The 20,738-nt window shown below is 42.3% G+C and overlaps 1 protein-coding gene across 1 annotated transcript; it reads right to left on the bottom strand.

Moving 5' to 3' along the window:
- Window positions 1-619: 619 nt before the first annotated feature.
- Window positions 620-19,976, bottom strand: ANKLE2 (ankyrin repeat and LEM domain containing 2). The gene is made up of 13 exons (XM_044440990.1): window positions 19,860-19,976; window positions 14,767-15,207; window positions 13,626-13,817; window positions 13,088-13,281; window positions 12,273-12,461; window positions 11,426-11,548; window positions 10,637-10,703; window positions 10,151-10,332; window positions 8,243-8,349; window positions 6,659-6,852; window positions 4,972-5,686; window positions 3,888-4,019; window positions 620-2,883 (listed from the first exon to the last, which is right to left on the bottom strand). The coding sequence occupies exons 2-13, from the start codon at window positions 15,197-15,199 to the stop codon at window positions 2,658-2,660; spliced, it is 2,754 nt and encodes a 917-aa protein (XP_044296925.1). The 5' UTR covers window positions 15,200-15,207; window positions 19,860-19,976; the 3' UTR covers window positions 620-2,657.
- Window positions 19,977-20,738: the final 762 nt, after the last annotated feature.

The raw sequence follows: 20,738 nt of genomic DNA on the forward strand, positions 1-20,738 counted from the left end.
GTTCTCTCATCTCAGGACCATCATAAAGTTTCTACCTAATTGTTGCTGACAGTGGAGCACTTCAGCCTAACCCTTCCCAGTTCCCAATTAAGAATTATTTCTACCTGTCACCCTGAAAATTGACGTTCTAGGGAAGGCTCATGTTTCATGGTAGGCATTTGAAGTTCATCGTCAGAGCCCGGGAATAAGTGACAGTGGGCTGACAGGAATTGTAGGAACGCACACCACGCGTGAGCTGCTTCCTGACTAACAGCCCTTCAGCGCCACATTCAAATATCTCTGATGCCCGAGCAGGAGCACCAGGATTCCTTTGCGGTCTGGCTTAACTCGTGGCTTGTCCCCGAATGTTATGTCTGAACAGACTGTTTTACACAAACAGCGTAATTTGATGTCTGAGTCTAACCTTTAAAATGCCCTAAGGTGATTTAAAAATAAGTAAGTAAAGCAGTAACGCTGGTTTGTAGGGGCCTCTCAGCGTGCTGTTTGGAGGAAGTGTGGTTATTGTTTTTCATACTTTCTGCAGACGGCTGTGACATGTTCATTGGCACAGGTGTTCCCCTCCGGCGATTGCTTGTGCAACGCATTGGGCGCAAATCAGAAAACGAATGGAGCAGCACGCTTAAATAAACCAATTTAATAAGATTGTTAAAAATTCACTTGAACACATTGACAAAAGACTCAAATGTGAATTCTAGACATTAATATATTTACTAACACCAACCCTTTAACTCTCTCTCCCCCATCACAAGACAAGTGTTAAACTGAGAATTTGTGCTCCAGAAACACTTAAATACAGAAAGCACATTGCAAGAATATTAAAGCAGAGGAAATGCTGTAACAAAACACTGTTAACAAATATCTTGTTGTTTAAAAAAGAGATCTGCAGGGGCTATGCAAGAATGCGCTTTCTATGCATGGTGGAACACTTTGCACAAGAGAGGCTGTTGCTATGTGAACAGAACAGCGTATCTGCAAGTTTAAGAAAATTAGTGCTAAGGTCATTTTTTTCAGTATGCGTCTAAGGCTTTGTGCCTCTAAAGCTACAAGGCATATGGTGTGTGTAGTGCTTTTAGGCAGGCGGCAATGTTGGTGTGGTTTTTCTCAATACAACATGATGAGGGTTTCACAGGTACTGATTTCTAGCTTTGGGAAATCATCTCACTCCAGTCCCAGTTATTTGGGTCACTAAGAGAAGCCAGCTTCAGTGTGCTGATTCAGTGTGAACAGCCCTCAGCTACTTTTTCTGGAGTTACTGGAAAACAATATAGATGAAAAATCTGAAGATGGATCTCAAAAGGGAGCAGCACTCAAGAAGAGCTGCTTCTGTCTAATTCCATTAAATCAACCTGGGAGGAAAGAGCCATCCTAACCAGGATTACTTATTTGTAGCTTGGCCACCTACAGTAAATAAAGGAAGTAATAAATGGACATTTGTAGCATCTTTTTACTATAAAGAAACTTCATTCAAAAGGGTTGGGAATTTAAAATGTAATTAGTGCTTCTAGAAGGGAACAGCACCGGTTAAAAGCAAGCTCAAGAAGACCTAAACATAAAAATGTTATAAAAGGCACTAATAAAATTGGAAGATTCTTAAGTGTAGTTCTGGAGTTTTGTACCAAAACATCAAAAACGCAGGAACGGTATATAAAATGCTCGTTACCATTTGGTGTAAAGAAGTCACCAAAGCAGCTACAGAGGCTGTGATTATTTCAAGTTGGTGTAATACATCTCTCTCTGTTCTCGTCGCACTCTGATGAAAAGTACCATTTGCCGCATGATACATAAGCCCAGTTACAATGATTGACTTTCCTACTTTCTAAATGATAATCTCCAATATACATATAAGGATGTATATTACGTGCAGTAGACAAATAGGTACCAAAAATACTTGCAGTGAACATAACCATTAAGAATGTAGACTTGGTCAAGCTGGAATGGTTTATTCTAAAATGTAGGACCTGCACCTGCCAAAATAAGAAACTCTCGTGCTATAGTGGAACTCTTGTTATCTACACATTTCAAATACGAGATTAGCCTTGTGATTATTTGTTCCCATGCTGTAACATAGAGAACCAAACCGGTAAAGAAAAAGCCAGTGGTAACTTTGTTGTTGCTAATGTGCTTTTTGTGTAAGAACTGAGAATCGTTCATTTTTATGATTAGCTTTTCTTAACTAGCTTGTCTTAAGCAGAGGACATGACTGGCTTGCTTGCCGTATCTCTTTCAGCTAGAGCTTAATGAAGTAGTAACCCACATGCACTTGGAAACACAGCAGCTCTTTTCCACTTATCTCTATTGGAAGACTGGTATGACAAACTTGCTGCTTCAGTTCCTTTTAGCCTACAATTGCTACAGTAAAGAGAGAGAAGCACTCTGAGGGCAGAGAAGGCGTTGATGAAGCTGTCCAATACAGGTCATGTCTATCTACAATCCATTTAGAAAGGTTTTAGGTTTCCTGCTCAGGGTACTCAACACATAACTGTCACTAATCTACTTCTCACCAATTCTCTCGTAAATCAAATGAAAGGGTTCTCTGCAAGCAGCCCCCGTTTCCAAGAAGAATAAATAAAAGGGCCAGGGACACACCCTGCCAGTGCAGCCGCACCCTATTTTTTCCTTCGCTTCAATACTTAACTGCAATTCTAGAGAGTCACATTCTAATGAGTGGACGGTCCTGAGAAGTGATGCCATTTGGAGAGCAGCATGTGGTTGACGTAGGCAGGGGTGTACCGCCCAGGGCTCCCAAAATCTGAAGAGAAGCCGGCAGCAGCTGTGTTGTACTTCATGGGACTGCTCTTCCCTGGGCTACAGTTGGCTAGACCACTGGATGGGCTTGAAGGAGTCTGTGACTTGAATCTTCCTTTCAGCGATGGGCTTGACCAGCTGGAACAACAGGAAACAGTATTTATGTATTGCAAAGGTGTAAAAAGATGGAGAAACCGATTTGCTACAAGAACTCCTATGCCAAGTGGATGATAATGCTCAGTAGAGCAGTAGAGTTAAATGGAAGCACTACTGCTACATATCTTGGTGGATGCTATTTGTAACTAAATTAGCCACTGGCTTTTGTTTAGTTCATGTTATTTCTAAGATATCATACTTAAAACCCAACCAGAACAAAGATTAAGCTGCACAGGTTTTAGTGTTAGGAAAAACTGAATCTCACTCATCTCCCTGGATGAACTCCACTTTCTAACATTCAGCACAATCTAGCACTTTTTTGTGTTTTGCACTTGCTGGGGGAAACTCGGAGCCAAAACAAGCTCTGGTCTCTAGTTTCAAGGCAGGGGCACACAGGTAAACGTCTGTGTTTCTGCATGCTCGGCCAACTTCCCCCCTCCTTGAGCGTAGATCTGTGGTTGGGTATCATTGGCCAGAAACCCCATTCTCTGGTTCAGTCTTACAGCTAGAGAAAGATGCAGGTAATTGTCCAAGGGAAAATTAGCCCCTGAATGTAAGGACCTAACTTTGATTGCCCCTGTCTTCTACAGAGGTAGGAATTAACCCATTAAACTTCCCCCCTGACCAAAAACTGCTCAATTACCACTAAACTATGGATTAGAAACTCTGTTAGTGATGCTCGGGTATCATAGAGCATCATCATTAATACAGATAGCCAATGGATAGCCTTTTCCAAATCCTAGATGAACAAGCATGCTCCACATAACAGCTTTTCACAAACAGTACTTGCTAGGCTACAAATAGGGCCTGTCTGGTGGGAAAGGGCCATGTGTGGGAAAGCTATTTAGGCAAAAACACTGGCCCAGCTCTTTCCTAAACAACCTTGCTCTCTGCCACACTGTGAATTGTACAGCTCAGATAAGTACACCATGAGTACATCCAGCTAACTAGAAGACTTAAAAGGCTTCACTTGCATTGGAATATACCTTTGTCGTTGAGAACATGAGTAGGACTGTATGGACTTGTTCCACTTGTAAATAGCTGGATATTTTTGTGGGTCAATTTCTACCCCATGTAATGCAATTAACACGTCATTGTCCAACTTTGAAGGTTGCTCCCTAGACAAAGAAAGAGAGCTGGATTATAGGAAGAACAGTGCCCGTACTGGCTCACTCCCACAATTCCCAGTGGAAATTACAACATTTTAAAATATGCCTGTCTGCATAAAAATAGAGCTACTGCTGGAAACTCAACATTCAAGGGCTGATTAATAAAATTAGTCTCTCTACTGTGTGAGCCACTCATGGGTACAAACAGTTGGATTACAACTGTCCCCCAAACAGAACTACTACTCTTAAGCCTGAACACACTGAACAGTTGTGTTCTTTTACATACATGCGTCACTTCCACACGCCTCAATAAGGGCTCTTCGGAAGATTAGAATGCAGCATGCAGACAAAAGATCTCCAGTGACTTGGAGCTAAATTTATACACAAAAGTACTTGTCTCTGCTCAACAGACAAATGAGTCTATGAATCACATTCAGAGAAGAGTAGCGAAATGCAAGCCGGGAAGTAGGAGCGCTCTGTGGTGCTTGGTTCAGCCATCACTGGCTGCAGCAGGCATCAAAAGATACCTGCAAACGTATCACAACGTGACCAGAGTAGAACCCTCCCTGTCCAAACCTGCTCATGATGGTTAAGAGTTCCACCCCTAAAGGCTTAGAAATGTTTTAGATTAAGACACAGGAAAATAAATAAAACTGACTTAGAAGGCTGAATGCTACCCTAATCCCACGTAATTGTCCCAAAATGAGCAGAGATATGGCCCATGACCTAAACCTTGATGAAAATGAGTTTTAAACAGTGCCCTTTACTGCTTCCAAAGAAAGAAACATTACACACATGTTTCTATACAGATATCAATGCCACTTAGAAAAGTTACATCCACATCACATGGATGGGTTAGATATATGTGTCAGGTAACTCAAACATGAACTCGGAAAAAAAAAGTTTCCACTGTAGAATAGACAAAACAGGTCAGTTTCTTAAACTACAAGCAATTTCGTACCCTAAGATAAAGAGATGCTTGGCTTTCTCATTTGAGGATTGGGTCTTTAGTGTGGACAATTCAGGATGCAGTTCAGAATTGCAAGACTGCTCTGTCTCCCCATCCCAAATGCCGGTTCCTGCTGATTGGGTCCCCCCATCTAGTTGTGGTTTTCCTTCTGTCCTTATTTTTTTATCTTCAGTCTTTCCAGAATTCGCGCCTCCCTTAGGAAGCGGCAAGCATGTCTTAGTCAGATGATCCATGCATTTTCTAAGCTGCCTCGTACTTTCCGCCTGCCCGCTCTCAGACTTGCTTTTTGTGGCAGTTGGGCTCGGTGGCACTGTCTGACTGGGAAAGGACAGTTTCTCAAATTCTTCCATTAAATTGGTGACCGAAGACTGAAGGCACTCTTCTCCTTGGCTCGGATGCCTCCTATGAGAACTTATTGTCCTATCGCTGGTCTCAGAGCTACAAAATCCATTTTTACTAGCAGCGGCGCCTTTCTCTGAGTGCCGGCTGGGGGCTTCAGCAGCTTGCATTATGCTGTCAGTCCTTCCAATGGTTAGGATGTCGCACTCTGAGCTTCCAATGTCACTGATGGTTGGTTCAATTGCTGCCATTGCTCGATTATAATTTCTGGCAGCATTCTGCCTGTTTTTCACTTCTTCTAGACTCATATCATCCTCCTCAAGAAATGCTCCCACAGAGATGGAATTGCAACTTTTTTTACTTTTGCCTGTAAGAGAAGAAAAAGAATGTTGACATCTGACATTCCACCTGACTGACTCATCAGTTTTCATAACCTTCCCTTTTGTTTGAAGGGCCTCAAAAGCCTGATATAAGCACACCATGCTAAGAGTCATTGGCGTTGCACTGCAATGCAAAAGGGATACTCCATTAAGATCAGAAATTAATGCTTCTTTCTGCTGGTTGTAGATTGTCAACTGTCGGCCCATAGCCAATAAACCCAACTTGGGCACAAGCGTCCTCTCTGGCTTAGAACATCTTTTGCCAGCTTATGGGAGTATCCAGCTCCAGCCCTACAGTGACAGCCTGGCCCATGCCCTTGCAAGCTCCATACTGGGTTACTACAATGTATTGCATGCAGGACTGCCTTTAAAGACAGTCTGGAAACAGTCCCATGCAGAGTGTTGTAATCCAAGTACATTTTATTTATTTAAAACATTTCTATGCCGCCCCCATCACAACAAAGCCTCAGGGCGGCTCACAAAGAATATATATATACATATAAATAATGATAATATAACAATAAAAAAATGTTTTAAAACCCCTGGTGCATTCTTGGCTAAAAATTTTAAAATCCGAATTAATTCAATAATTTAACAATTAAAATAAGTTTTAAATAAAAAGGTCTTAGCCTGGCGCCGAAAAACAAATAACGACGGCGCCAGGCGGACCTCTCTGGGGAATAGTCCAAGTGGGATGCTACTATTGGAATACACGCACAACCACAGGTCTCTCAGACACCAACTTATGAGGAGAGGCCCACCCCCTCCAAAGCATGACATCATAATTTATGCACAATAATTGCAAGCTAGCAGCCACACTCCAAACTCAGATTTCTTGTTTTAGCTGGCCATTTCAACACAAAATATTTTGGGAACTGCAGAGTCTGGAAAAATCACTCTTTCCAATACTAAACACCATCATTTTCCATTGTTAACTTTAAAATACATTTTGCTTTTACCTGAAAGCTGTGGGGATTTGTATCTGTTGTGTGTTTCATTCTCCCCTGTTTCTTGTTGAACCTTATCGCTAATTTCTTGTTGACTCAGGTATTCTTCTAGCTTTTGTAACCCCTCCTGGGAAGACAGATCAACAAAACAGCCCAGAAATTCCCAGTATTCTACCCACGGGAACCCCTGTTCATGAGCTAACTCCCTGTAATAAATAAGATAGAACGAATCATTTGTGAAGATATTAAATAGTTTGACAACAAGTTTACCAAAACATGTTTTCAATCAGCCAACCCCAAGACTGTGTACAACAAGTGCAAACATTATTTTAACTGAATTATGCAACATACACATAATTAGTTATAATTCTCACATATAAAATGATCTAGTTGAACTGCCAGTTTGTGTTTTACTATCAAAGCACATGAGCATCAAGTAGTGGTGGTGGGGAACAAATAGTAAAACCTATACTGTTTAACCCAGGAAATGCTATTTCTGCCCAACTACAGCTTTAAGGAAAATTAAATGCCTTAGGACATGAAATACATTTTAATATGAAAATAATGTAATTGAATGAGAAGACAAAATAGTGAAAGATCCTTCCAGAAACTGTTCCCTGGTTTACTAGTCCTGCTACTACTTTTATGACATATTCGGCGTTTTATATCTGTACAATGTACAATTAGGGCCAGGTGACAGTGAGAATGCAAAGAGCTGAAGGCAATGGCAGTCTGACCACGGCTGTGTGTGTGTGTGTATGTGTGTCCAAACATGGGAATGACACAGCAGAAGGCAAATAGGAAAAGCACAGGAGGTGGTTAGACACAGGAAAAGTGACTTAATTCCTAGCTGGCGAATAGTGTGACATAGATGTGAAAAGGGGTGTCTGTGTAAACTCTTGATAAAAGGAGGTAATTTTAGCAAAGTGATTTCTGCAGTGAAAAGGATGAGGAGGTTATAGTAGAAGAGATGTGCCCACAGCACAGTAGATACAAGCTAGGTTGCACAACCAGTGTAAGAGAGAAAACTCGCACTGCAGAATTCAGCATTCTAAGAACCTCGACATTCTTTTTCACGATGCTGAAGAGGCACAAATCAGCTTTTCTTGATGCAGCATTTCAGTTTTAGCATGGAGTTCACACAATCCTGCATGTATGCAATGATCGGAACATGGGCCAGCAATTTTAAGTGAGAGAGAGAGGTAGATTTTGGAATTGCAAGGGAGGGATAGAATTAGAAGTTTTGCCTTTGCAGTATTCTTGACTGCAAACCTTAAAGGTAGGGAAACCTGTGATATGCCAGAGATGGCTGGATTACAACTCCCGTCAGCCCCAGCCAGCATGGCTAACAGTCAGGGATAACAGTTGTAGTCCAACAAGTAGCTGGATCCAGGGTCTTCCTTTCAGTGTTAGAATGGTTCCACTTATGGAATGGGCTGCCACTCCATTCTGAGAGATGTACTCACAGAAAGACAATTTAGGGGGAACTGGCCGCTCCCTTGGAAACTCCCTATAGCATATCATTCACAAGTACTGCTTAAACAGAACACATTTCTGCCTGTTGCATTACTGTTTCATGCACTGAATCTGAAATACCTTCCAGCTCTTTCAACTCCTCTTTCAAGATCAGTTTTTCTGAGATTCTGAAAAAATCCTGCTCTTTCCCGAGGAGGAGTCTTCCAAAGCCGACGGAACTCTTCTGCCTTTAAAAAAGAAAGAAAAGGAAGCCAATATTATAGTCCAAGAGCAACCTTGCCTGATGTCCTCCAGATGTTTTGGGCTACAATGTCCTCAGCACAGACTATGTAGCCTATAGCCGACTGGAGTTGTAGCAGTCCAAAGATCTGGAGGGAAGCAGGTTGAGGAAAGCTGTTTCACAGCAACTGGATTTCACATTTCCTAAAAACATGAAATGAATTATCTTCATAAAGACCTAGAACCGATGAGCTCACGCACAACCCTAGTTGGCTCAGCACCGTTTCTGGCATTAACTTTGCTGTGCACTATCTGCTACAGCATAGCTTCCTTCCCAGTCATCAAAAGACTTGGGTCCTGTTGGGGACCCGACCAGCCCGCAATGCAGCTACTTCCAACAGCAATGTCTCCCCGGGTTCTGGAATAGCTTATGCCAGCAAAGAGGAGCCATAACATCAGCTTCCCCCGTAATGCTACTTTCACAAAGGAAGCCTCTGGTAGTACATCTTCTGCTTCTATTATCTACACTTTAAATATATTTCAACGATTATATAAGCTGTTTTACTTATTTTACCAATTAAAGCTTTACATTTTTCTTTCAGACCCAAATATGGAGCATCACTTTATTTCTTTAAATGACTTCATTTACAGCCAGTTATAAGCCTCTCCTAATTTAACTCTGTCCATATTTAGGATCTTTTTTAATATAAGCCTTGTTTTGCTCAAGTTATTTTATATCAGCTTTAGAATATTACATTTCATTATCAGAAGTCTAAATGAAGTATGTATGCTTATTTTATACTAAGAAATAAGTGCATAAAAATAGATGTTGAATTTCATCTGCTACGACTTTCCTCCAAGCATCTTTGACTATATTTTTTTTTCTGAAGATGAGCTGCGAAGAGCTAATGCATTCAGCAGCTGACACCTGAACTCATCAATTATCTCCTTAACAGTATTTTTGTGCTTATGATATGACACTGAAGAGCAATTATGTTTTCTACAAGTGAATGAGATCCTTGGTTTTATTATAGTTAAAATGGAAGGCCCTCCAGGGAGCCATTATTTTGTTAAATGCAAGGAATATTTGGAGTACAATGTTAGGTATACACATTTAGTCATTTATAAACACGCTGCCACTGTATTTTGAAATCCATGTAAAACACAAACACATGTGCATCCAGCTGCAACAAGACAAGAATGTATGGACTGGTGATAGGCTGCAAGAACACGCTGCCATCCCTCTGCACCTCCAACCTTGTTTCACTGTTAAATGAGAGATGCCAACCCAGGCTGATAGGAAAGCAGGTAAACTACTACAGTCTATTCCAGATCACAACTTTAATCTGGGTTTTCAAAGTCCCAGGGCAGGTACAGTAACCAGAGAAGAGACCAAGAAAGCGTTGCCTAAATTGTATATAAATTCCTCACCCTCGTACATTAATTTACCTCACAACCATATACCTAGGCTTGCACTGCACACGAATGTAATAAAACCAAGTTCAATTAAACCAGGTAAACTGTTTCAACTCACACGAAGTTCTCCATTTTCACCAGAGTTCATTTTAACCCCAACTGAGACAGTAATCCCAAGCCAATTCCAATATTGAGTATTTTGATCTGAAGCACACAGTTGGGTCTCCAAGTTCATAGACAACCCCACAATCTCTGCCACTCTTTTCACTGTAAGTTAGATTGTGTATCTGCATTCATAAATGCAGTTTATAACTCTGCCTGCTTAGCACTGATCACAAGCATCACCAAAAAGGAAAAAAAGGAGGATCAAGTTTCTCCTTGTGCTTCCATTACCTTGGAAGGGCTCATTGGGCCTGCGTAAGCCCTCAAAGACAACACAGGCTCTTTGGGGCTGACGAAGTATCTGGGTAAGGCAGCATGTGGGCCAGCGTCTGTCTGGTCAGGTGACCAAGGTGATCCAATCACAGGTGCTGAGGCATTATCTTCTGCTCTGAACAACGGCACATAATACTGACCTAAAGCACAAATAATTCCAAGTGGTGTTATCATTCCAGAACTGTTTGATATCGGGCTTTGTGCTTCCAACTTGCAAACATTTGTTGAAAATTTCCTTCATTTTTTAAATATACAAGCTCCATTTCACACCAAGAACCCCATCAGGTTTCAGTAGGCTTGCTATATGCCCCAATACAACACATGCCGTTTGTTCACAGCATAATCTAATAAGCAACGTTACAGAACGAGATCACTCTCTGACGTAGTTTCTGCAGTATCTGCAATGTCAGCTATGATAGAAACATGAACATTCCAAATACAAACCTTCCAAACATTCCCTGATTTTTTCTTTCAGTTCCACAGATTTATTTTTGCTCCTTTCACAAATTACCTGTTTGAAAAAGCAGGGGTAAAGTCAGTTAAAAACACAGAAGCCTCATACTTTCTAGATGTCTATGCAATTGGCTAAAAGAATAGGCAGCGCTTCCACACTTCTCAATCAAATCACGTTTTTCCTACACTTAACATTTTAATAATTCACCAGTTCAGATTTTAAATATCTGTTCATTCTCACCTGCATCCTATACAACCAGGATGGCTTTTTAATAAAAACAGCAAGTATTTGCTTTGGAAGCTCACCGGTCAGAAATGGATGCCTTTCCATTCTGCCACAGAACCTGCCTGCATACTTTTAAAGCCAAGCAGATGATGTCATCGTGGATAGCTGACCACTTCAGTTTTTGGCGAACAACAGGATTCCCAAAGCCTATTTTGTCATGCCTGTAATCCAGACAGACAGAAATGCCCATCTCCACGACCCACTGCCACGCACATGTATTTCTTATAACAACAGAGGCATTCCTGTCTTTCCTTTCATACCAGAAAAAAAATCTTATTCCAATTATAGTAACTGCCCTTAGTACAACTCACACCTACTTTACTAATATAGTTTTGTGAGTCAGTCCATACTATATTAGAATGACCTGAGCTTGTTTTGGGGAGGCTTCGGCTAACTCAAACAGCAGACAATTACCCCAGTAGGGAACTAAGGTAAAGAACTATTCTTTTTAGTTGAAACCAAGAGAGCTGAAATGGGTTCTAATGACAACTTACTTCTGCTGGCGTTTGGTCATACTTGTTCCTTGGATTCTTTACAATGTCTGGGTGCGAAGCAAGGACGCGAACTACATCTGAGTTCCCAAATTTGCATGCAAAATGCAGTGGTGTATCAAATCCCTACAAAAAGAAAATGTATTGCATAGTTTGGCATCTCATTTCTGTCATAAGTATTTCTGTGCACTGGAAATGTTTCTCAACAGGTTCTGATTTCTTCATTTTCTCAAATAAATTTACTAGTTACTTTTAGGACAACTTTAAAGGTAAAAGCCCATGGAGGTGGCACGAGAGAGAGGAAAAATATGTAACATAAAAAACCTTATAAAATTGATAAGATAAAATAAAAATGCATATTTGTTTTGAGTGCAATCCCAGGCATGTTTTGACAGAAATAAGCTCTCAGTGCTGGGAGATGCAGGGCTTTTTTTCTGTCTTGCACAGAACTGTGCCCAAAGGGGGCGAAAAATGATAGGGAAACCAGTAACACCTGGTCTCAAGCTTTTGGTGGTTGCTGCATCTGCTTTGATTGCTAATACATCAATTGTACCAGTTTCAGTTAACTTGCTTCAGATTAAATTGCACTTAGAACAACAAAATACGCAATTTTGTCTGGCTGACCAAATCACTTCTTCACAGAACTCAATGGGACCGACCAAGTCATCCCTACCTTTTCACACTGATTCAGTCGGACAAGTGCAACTTACTGGCTGCAGCCCTTAAGTTCCACTAAACTAAATGGGGCTGACTTCTGAGTGCTTACTTCTATATGCTGTTCTCTGAAAGTAAAAGGATGCTGATATTCAGGATGAGCAACAAAGAGGGCCATGTGGGACAGAAAGCTTACGATTTTATCTGGCGTGTTGAGATACAGGTCAACGATGTATCTGATACGCTTCTGTAACATTGTCATGTCATCGTCAGGATACATCAGTCGCATAAATTCTGGCTTTTCCAAAGTGTCCAGCAGCGAGCTGCAAATTCCCGGTTGGTCCTGTTTGGCCGCAACATGCAGTACATTATATCTGCAGCCTTCCTAAAATTACAGACACACAAGCACCGGTTATGAAGTATGAATGATCTGCTTCGATTTGTCAACCGTCGTAGAATATTTTTGCTGCAACGAATCATTATTATCTCAGCCTGGGAAAAGGTGCATTTGCATCAGGCTTAACATACTGCTGGTGAAGGGAAAACAGGGAAAACAAAAACAAAGCTTCCCAAACGTGTACTGGCTGCAAAGTTTGCAAATGCTTTGCACACGCATCTGATCTACGACAATAAACAAAAAAAGAGGCCATATCAGAAGAAAAATGGTGTGTGTGGGGGGTGGGGAGAACTGGTCGACAAAAATGTAAACTAACAAACTGGCTTGGGGTTCACTGAAAAGTTGGTTGAAATAACGCACAAAATCTTTGGATGCACAGGTTTAAATCTACTAAAAGCTCAAAAGATGCTGAATGGAGGAACAGTTTAATGATCTTGTTTTCAACTCCCAGCCCCCACCCCACTGCACATTCCATCTGTTAGGGATGGGAGAAAGCTGGGATACCCAGCATGTTAGAAGAAGTCCGGAACTTAAGAGATCCGCTGAGTTTTCCCTTTGGGTACTGAGTGAGATGATACAGAGCCCTCATCCACACCACGTTCTCATCACCTTACCTGCACAATCGTTGGGTTGTCTCCAGAGCCAATGAGATAGCGAGGATTACTCCAGATAAGTTCCAAGAAAGCCACTTCATCTCCTTTCTCAACAGCTTTCCGGAGTTTGGCAGTAAGATCCTGTGTACGAGGACTTTTATAACTGTTGGCTCTCTCTTTATTAACTGTTTCAACCTCAGGAGAGCATGAGCCATCTATCAAAGATTAAAAAGATATTTAAATACTCATGATGTTATTCTTGCTCATGGAGGTGTTGGCCAGGTTCTCTGAATTGTAAACTTTCCATATGTGCAGCTAAGCACTTGCAAGGCAGAAAATGTAGAACAAAAACTTCAGCATTTAACTTAAAATCTTAACATTCAGATCTCTTATTTTTAGATAGTCTTATGTTCCATATCACAGGAAAGATAGCAAGCTATTTTTAAAAGCAAAATCATGCACAACCGCATTGTCCATATTTAGTCTAAATTAGAGTGGTCTCAATCCCCAAAGCTATTTCAGTAGTTTAAGAATGGGAGCATATTTAAACCTCACTTACCTCTACTGAATACTGAACTTTTCACAGGAGACAGAGATAATGGAGGCTTGTTTGGTGATGGAATGTAATCGCATATCCCTTTGGCAAATTTCTCTGCATCTTCCCTATTTGTGAAAGCTTTAAATCGTGAACCTTTTATCATTTTAACAGCTTGCAATGCTTCCTTTTTATCCTCATACACATGTACCCTCTCTGGAAGAGGAAAACACCAAACCAAGTTAATTTACATCTACAGATACACTTGTTAAAACCACATAAGCTCAACAGATCTGAACTTGTACGTATGTCCCCAAAGTCAGCTTGACTACAGCAGGTCAACAAGTCAAATAAATCCAAATTCTGACTTGTCAAAATTTTCTGTTAGGGGAAAAACTGAATTCAGTCACCATTGCTCCATACCCACATGCAATTTTGGCAATTCAAATAGTAAGATATCTAACAGAAACTGTTTCAAAAGCGACCCCACCCTAAGTGCCCCCTGTTACTAGCAAAATGTAATCAAATATTGATCAGATGATATCCAGATAAGCATGGCTAATTCTATGAAGTTCAAAACAACATGCATAGTCGATAGTATTAAAGAAAATAGCAATGATTACATAAAAAGCATTACCCCCTGAAATACTTACTATCAAAGCTTATCTCACACTAAGCATGGGTGGAACTGCAATCAGCTTGAAATATTTTAAGTCTGTCTGAAGAACTGTTAGGTCATCCCTGGTAGTTAGGGGGTAAGCCTCACAAGAGCTCACTAGCTCAGAGAAAGCTTTCCTAGTTCATTATATACTTCTAGGTTTGCGGTCTTTACTTGGAAGCAGCTTGATTATCAGAATTTCCTTTCAGTGTACTTACAAATAAGAATACATAGGATAGATTATTAATGAACACTTGAATGCTAATGTTCCACAGTAAATGTATTTCAAGTATTTTATTTTTTAAAGCCTGGACATGGAATTACATAAACAGACTACAGGATAGATCACATAGTGCTATTCCTTTGAATTATTGTTTGTTTTGGTTTTCTACATCTAACTGGAGCCATATTGGACCATTTATGGACGTGGGTATGTTGTTGTGAAGATCTAAAAAGTTCCTCTTTTTGCTTTGACGTCTAACAGCACTAGAAGTGAAAATAAATTACCATTTCTTGCCAATATATCATCATAAACCGGACATACACCATAGTACAGCAGAGGTTCCTTAGATGGAGTCCGAGAATTGAGAGCGTCAACCTCCGTCTTGTGCATCAGGGCTTCCTCTTCGGGTGGGTTCAAGCCCATGCTGTACCCAAAATCACTATCCTCAGAGGCGCTAATGTGACCATTTTGATTTCCTGAGGGTTTTTTGATGTCGGGTTGGCTGGCATCAGGTGCACCAGGTCCAGGTACACCATTAAAAATGGGAGTTTCTGCCTCTAATCCCCCTTGCTGTTCCAATAATGTCTGTGCCAATCTTTTTTCAAAAATGGATCTGGTGGTTAGTGTAATGGGCCCACATTTCTGTCCAGCTTTGACAATTTCTTCTCTGAGCTCATCAGGAGATAGTTTCTTTAATCGTGTCAGTATGTCATCCATTATTATTCCTGTAGGGAAACAAGTAAATAAACATGAATTACCTATACTACTCTTAACTATGTAATCTGGTGGGGCAGGTAATACACATCAAAAGGAGGCCCTTGCCCATCAGATTGCCTGAAAAGGCTTGGGAACTTTTGCTGGGGTTTAACATGCGCTGCAGGAGAAAGAAACTTGGTTTTGCATTCACACAAACACACACAACACTTAGAAAGGAAAGTTACTTAACAGATAATATAGCACAGGCATGAGCTTTTAACCTGATGTTGCCTAGACAGCAGGTATTCCTGTTGCATCCCCATGTCATCCTTTATTGCTAAGAGATAAAGAACTTCCTACAGTCAGGACAAAATGAGGGAAAGCTCTGCCATAATATGGCTGCCAAAAGAAGCTTTGGATTTGTTAAGATGGGATCCTGATCAGGAAACCATATTGTAAGTCTTGCTTCTCACATACACCTCTGCATATATGCAAATGCTTGCCTGCCCTGAAACAACTTCCTCTTTGGTCAACCGTCTTGATCCCTTCAACCATTTTGTTTCCATTATCATGAGCCTCTTGCCAACTGCCTACCTGCCTTCCTCCAAAGTGCCTGTGTAACTAAAAGATTATGAACACTTCTGGTAGAAAACCCATCTCTGTAGTCTCTTCTGGGCTACCTGCATGCTGCATGTATAAACTGTAAAGTTTTTTTTATTGTATACCCCCAGCATACAATCACAGTTTCTTGCCGCTTCTTAACAAGGAGAGAATCTAACAGAGAGAGGGCAGGGGGTCCATTACCTGTCCTGCAGGATAGATTCCACACAGCTGTCTTGTGTGTGGCAGGAAGGGTGAGTCAGACCTGGCCTCTGGGAGCTTATTCTGGTCTGGGAGCTTATTGTTATGGCACTAATATTCATGTACAGTCAGCCCTCCACAGTTGCAGGAGTTAGGGGTGCAGGGCCCCCACAAATGGGGGGGGGACTGCAAATATCTCTAATTCTCACCCCAAACCTTCACCCCTAATGCTGTTGACCATACGTGTACTGGATTGCTTCTCCTCCTCTCTCTCAGACCTTGGTCTGAACAGCAGGGCTCCTCTTCTTCATGTATTATATTCTTATTCTCTGACCTTTCACAAGTGCCTCCTCTTTGCACCAAGGAAGGGCCAAAAAGATTTCCCCCTCCGGAGGAGCAGGACAGGAAAGCAAACTTTGAAGGCTCTCCCTCTCTCTCTCCGTTTCGCTTCCTTTCTCTCTATGGTGATAATTTTCTGCCACAAAGTGCCCATTTAATTATTGATGACAAACTCACAAATAATCAAATCCGCAAAAGTTAAAACAGTAACAGTTGAGGTTCAACTGTATACACACACACGCTATACTGTGTATATTTAACTATAATGCATTAAAGAGAAGATTTAGCTGCTTGGATATAACTATAGGTCTCTTCCTATGATAAGCAAAATAATTCATTTCACATACATATTGCAGCTTAGTGTGCTTAACCCACCGAATCCTCGGTATTTATTGCAGTGTGAAGCTGAAAATCGGGCAAGCCCAATAATAGACATACTCAACTCCTCTCCCAGCTTAGTGCAACATCTAATGTTAGCAGCGAACATACTGAGCGTCATTTCAGATCTTAGTCATTAAGCATCTGGTATAAAGCTTTAGATCTACTTCCCTGCTTAAAAATAGAGCGAAACAGAAACAAGAATTCAACCATAAAAGGAAAAGTGGAAGCAAATATTTGAAACAGATGGGAATAGGACCTTTCAATGGAATACGTACACCAGTGTATTCAACAATTTAACCTACCGCTTCTTTTTTTAGGACGCAACATTCTTACTGCCTTTAAATTATTTCAAGGAGATTAGTTGCATATTAACATAGAAAGTAGGCTGGTTCTTCTTGCATAAGGCACTCAAAGAAATAGTTCCACTTGTGCCTAGTGTTCCATTAGCAAGCATAGAAGCTTATTCTGAATAGTTCGTTAAAATCTTGGCAATCTTAAAACAAGTCAAACATCCCTTAGATTAGAGATGAGAAGTGCACGGATCCATAAGTAAGTCGACTTGAAAGGCCAGGGAAGAATTGTGCTTAAATGTCACCCAATTACAACTGTTCTCAATCTGTACTTCTAGGAATGGTTTTTTAAAATTATTTATTTATTTATTTATTTACAGACTTATCTGCTGAATCAGCCCAAAGGCCCTCTAAGCAGGTAGAGCAAAACAAGATAGATCTTGTTAAGATAAAAAATGAAAGTTCTTTCAATAAAAAGGTTCTGTCCAAAATACATAGCCACAGAGGAGTTTTGTAAGCATTGCAAAAAGCAGCGAGGACTGTTCCACCATAGAGGAACTGAGAATCTTACAATGTCCCAGAATATCCCTTACTCATCTGCCCCTGCCAAGCACTGAATTTCTATATATTAAACTAATGCAACATCTTGCTCTTTGGATCGATGAGTTTCCAAAGCAAGTGAGAAGTGTACTCTAATTTAAAAAAAAAAAAAATTGAAAACCAGTCAACAGTACCATGATGAAAACCTTCCACAGAACTAAAAGCTTCTGGCAAATCAAAAAGGTATCCCACACTGAATCGAAAAATTATAAGATCAGTGCCATGCTGAACCTCCCCAGAAAGTCTTAGATCCTGTACCCAAGAGCCCCTTCCCTGTCCATTTTGATGAAACCTTTATCTGGACTGATGACATGAACCCCTGACAAAGTTCCATTAGAACTTCATTAACGCCCATCATATCATCAACCTCAGCCTAAATCAATCCAACCAACTGGTTGATTTTTTTTTATGCTACCGTGCAACTACTTAGCATACCCAAAAGTTATTGCCTTATGTTGGAAACTGTCTGAACATTACACACGTATCAGCTTACGTGCTTCCACTCAGATCCTACAGTGAAAATTGTTCTCACCGAAGCCCTACGATACAACCAATACTAACATTATGTGTTGAACCTCCAAAAAGGCTCACAAGGTAAGGATTTAAATCAGGCATTCCTCAGACTACAAAGGCAAAGGGGAAAATAAAACAGCAAGATCAGATTGGTACCTAGCAACAAATGACCACAGGATAAACTCAAGACAGAAAACACAGGACGCCACATTGTCCGACCAACTAAAACAGCTCAAATGTATATTCAAGGAATTACAAGTCATCCTGCTTGGTGACACTTGCTCCTCACAGGCCTTGGGGGCAGATATCTACTTGTTTACAGACAGCCCCCCACAACTTAAAAACAGCTACTCCCCAGCAACGGACCACAGGAAACACAGACAGACAAGCCAGGCCCTGCAGCTGTCCCAGATGCCAGGGTGGACATGGGGACCTAGTTGGCAATGATAGCACAGACTCTAGCAATGTTGTTAACATCTAGCACACATACAATTGCTCATTTTCTAATGCAAAATATGCCATCAGTTACCAGCAATGCCCTACTGCATTCAATAGAGGTCAAACAGGGCAGTCTTTGTACAAAACGGCAATCTTCGAAGCTCAGGAATGGCAAAACTCAAAAACCAGTAGACCACCAGCTGGACCTTTCAGGACACTCTGTCACGGGTCAGGCATGGCTGGAATCTGGGTGGGAGACTTGAGTCCTGCACCGAGCAGGCGGGTGGGCCCAGTGGCCTCTTAGGCCCCCTCCAGCTGTACGATTCTATGATTAACCTAAAAGTGGCCAAGCTTGAACTTCAAAGGCAGTTTTCAATGTGAAATAGAAATTCATTACAATTCATCAAACAGTTAGAATCCATCTCCTGTAACTTGAATAGAGACAATGGTTTCAACCTCATCTCCAACCTCTAACGCTGCATAGGCTAATTAGCACACCAATTCTGTTTTATCCACTGACAACTATTTTCTGAATGGCTACTGTAAATATGGTACTTTCTCCATGTCAAGTCCCACAGTGTTTACAATTCAACCCCATGCTTAGATTGCTGGAGTGTATAACATGCTTTATGGAGACAAGATTTTGTTGTTTCTTCTGAGAAGCATGTTCCAAAGAACAGAGGTAGAGCTGGATAACATTCATTGACAACTGAACTGCACCACTTTTTCTAATACATATTTGCTTTACTCATGTGAATGGGATTTTGATAAGTATGTGCTTTACAGCTTTTTAAATATTACAAATACTTAACATTGCTATTTAATTAGAACTATCATATATTCTTCCTGCAGTTACCCCGACCTTCCTGTATGCTGCATTTCAAGTTCCTCTGGTCAAAGAGCAGACCTCACGAACCCTGTTAAATCTCCCCCACCTCGATCATACATTATCGTTGTTGTTACAGCCCATTCTTCCCTTCTAAAAACGACAGCATGTCTGACAGCTGCAAAATAACCACACATCCTAAACAAGCAAACCAACAACACATACACAAATCACAGGCAAGCCTCAGCAACGAGAATAGCCCTAATGCAGCATCATCGCCATCTCCATCCTGTCGAATAATTAGTACAGAGATGGAAATAACGCACACGCATCCTCAAAAGGCAAAAGAGCCCCCGAAGGCAGGCCGTCGACCCTTTTGTTTCCCGCATGCACACCGCCCCGCGACCAAAACCCGGCACTTGGCAACATCTCGCGGCCAGGAGGGCCGGGGGCGCTCCTCGGCCCTCCCGCCGGCCCCGACGCGGCCCCTCACCTCGGCGGAGGCCCCCGTGGCCGCGCGGCTTCTCCTCGGGCGGGGACGGGGGCGGCGAGGGGGAAGCCCCGGGGGGCGCCCCCGGCGCGAGGCCCCGGCGCCCGCGCGGCCTCCTCTCCAGCAAGCGCAGCAGCCAGCCCAGGGCGCCGATCACCGCGCAGGCCGTCAGCAGCTCCCAGGCCGGCCAGCGGGCCCAGCCGGCCCGCCACAGCCCGTCCCAGCCGGCCCCGGCCGCAGCCGCCACCCAGCGCTCCATTCCCGGCCGCCTTCCCGACGCGACGCGACGCGACGCGACGCTCGCGCGCACGCGCACATTCCCGAACGCCCTCTAGGGCCGGGAAGAGTACCTCTGGAGCGCCTCCCGGCTTCCGTCCGCGCTCCCGCTCCGCACGCGCAGGCTCCTCGCGAGACGGGCCCACCCACCGGCCACCCGCACTGCCCTGCACGGGGCTGTCCTGCTCACTGCCTGACCACCATTCAGAAATGGCGCCCCGGAGGGGACTCCAGTAGCCGAGGGACAAACGGTTTCCCGCCCTAGAACTAAGGTATGTCTACTCATGTGCCTGACTGGATGATGAGATGAAAATAATAAGAATAAGACTAGGAAAGGGGCTTGGCAAAGCAAACTGAATTCTCCCTCTTGAAAAGGTGAGAGGCCTAGCCTCCCAGGTCCCCTCAGGAACTTTGCCAAGCGCGGCCCGCCACGTCTGGCTTTGCTGAAAGGGATGGGGCAAGACGCCTTTCTGTTATGGGCGAGGGACCAGAAGGAAATACAGGAGGCGGGCGCTCTGGTTGCCACAGTAACTGCCAGTGGGACCAGTTCTGTAAGAGGAGAAAGACCTAAGAGAAAGGGTTCAAGGAAACGTACCACATTTCCGG

This window comes from Varanus komodoensis, unplaced genomic scaffold (genome assembly GCF_004798865.1).
Source record: "Varanus komodoensis strain SLA01 unplaced genomic scaffold, ASM479886v1 scaffold38, whole genome shotgun sequence".
Classification (NCBI taxonomy): domain Eukaryota; kingdom Metazoa; phylum Chordata; class Lepidosauria; order Squamata; family Varanidae; genus Varanus; species Varanus komodoensis.

What these genes read in the sequence shown, in the direction of transcription:
- ANKLE2 (XM_044440990.1), bottom strand. Translation starts at nt 15,199, where the DNA reads ATGGATGACATACTGACACGATTAAAGAAACTATCTCCTGATGAGCTC. An exon ending in CAAATCCCCACAGCTTTCAG is followed by an intron (nt 5,687 to 6,658) that starts GTAAAAGCAAAA and finishes CTTCTCTTACAG; the next exon opens with GCAAAAGTAAAAAAAGTTGC. An exon ending in TCATGTTCTCAACGACAAAG is followed by an intron (nt 2,884 to 3,887) that starts GTATATTCCAAT and finishes CTGTTGTTCCAG; the next exon opens with CTGGTCAAGCCCATCGCTGA.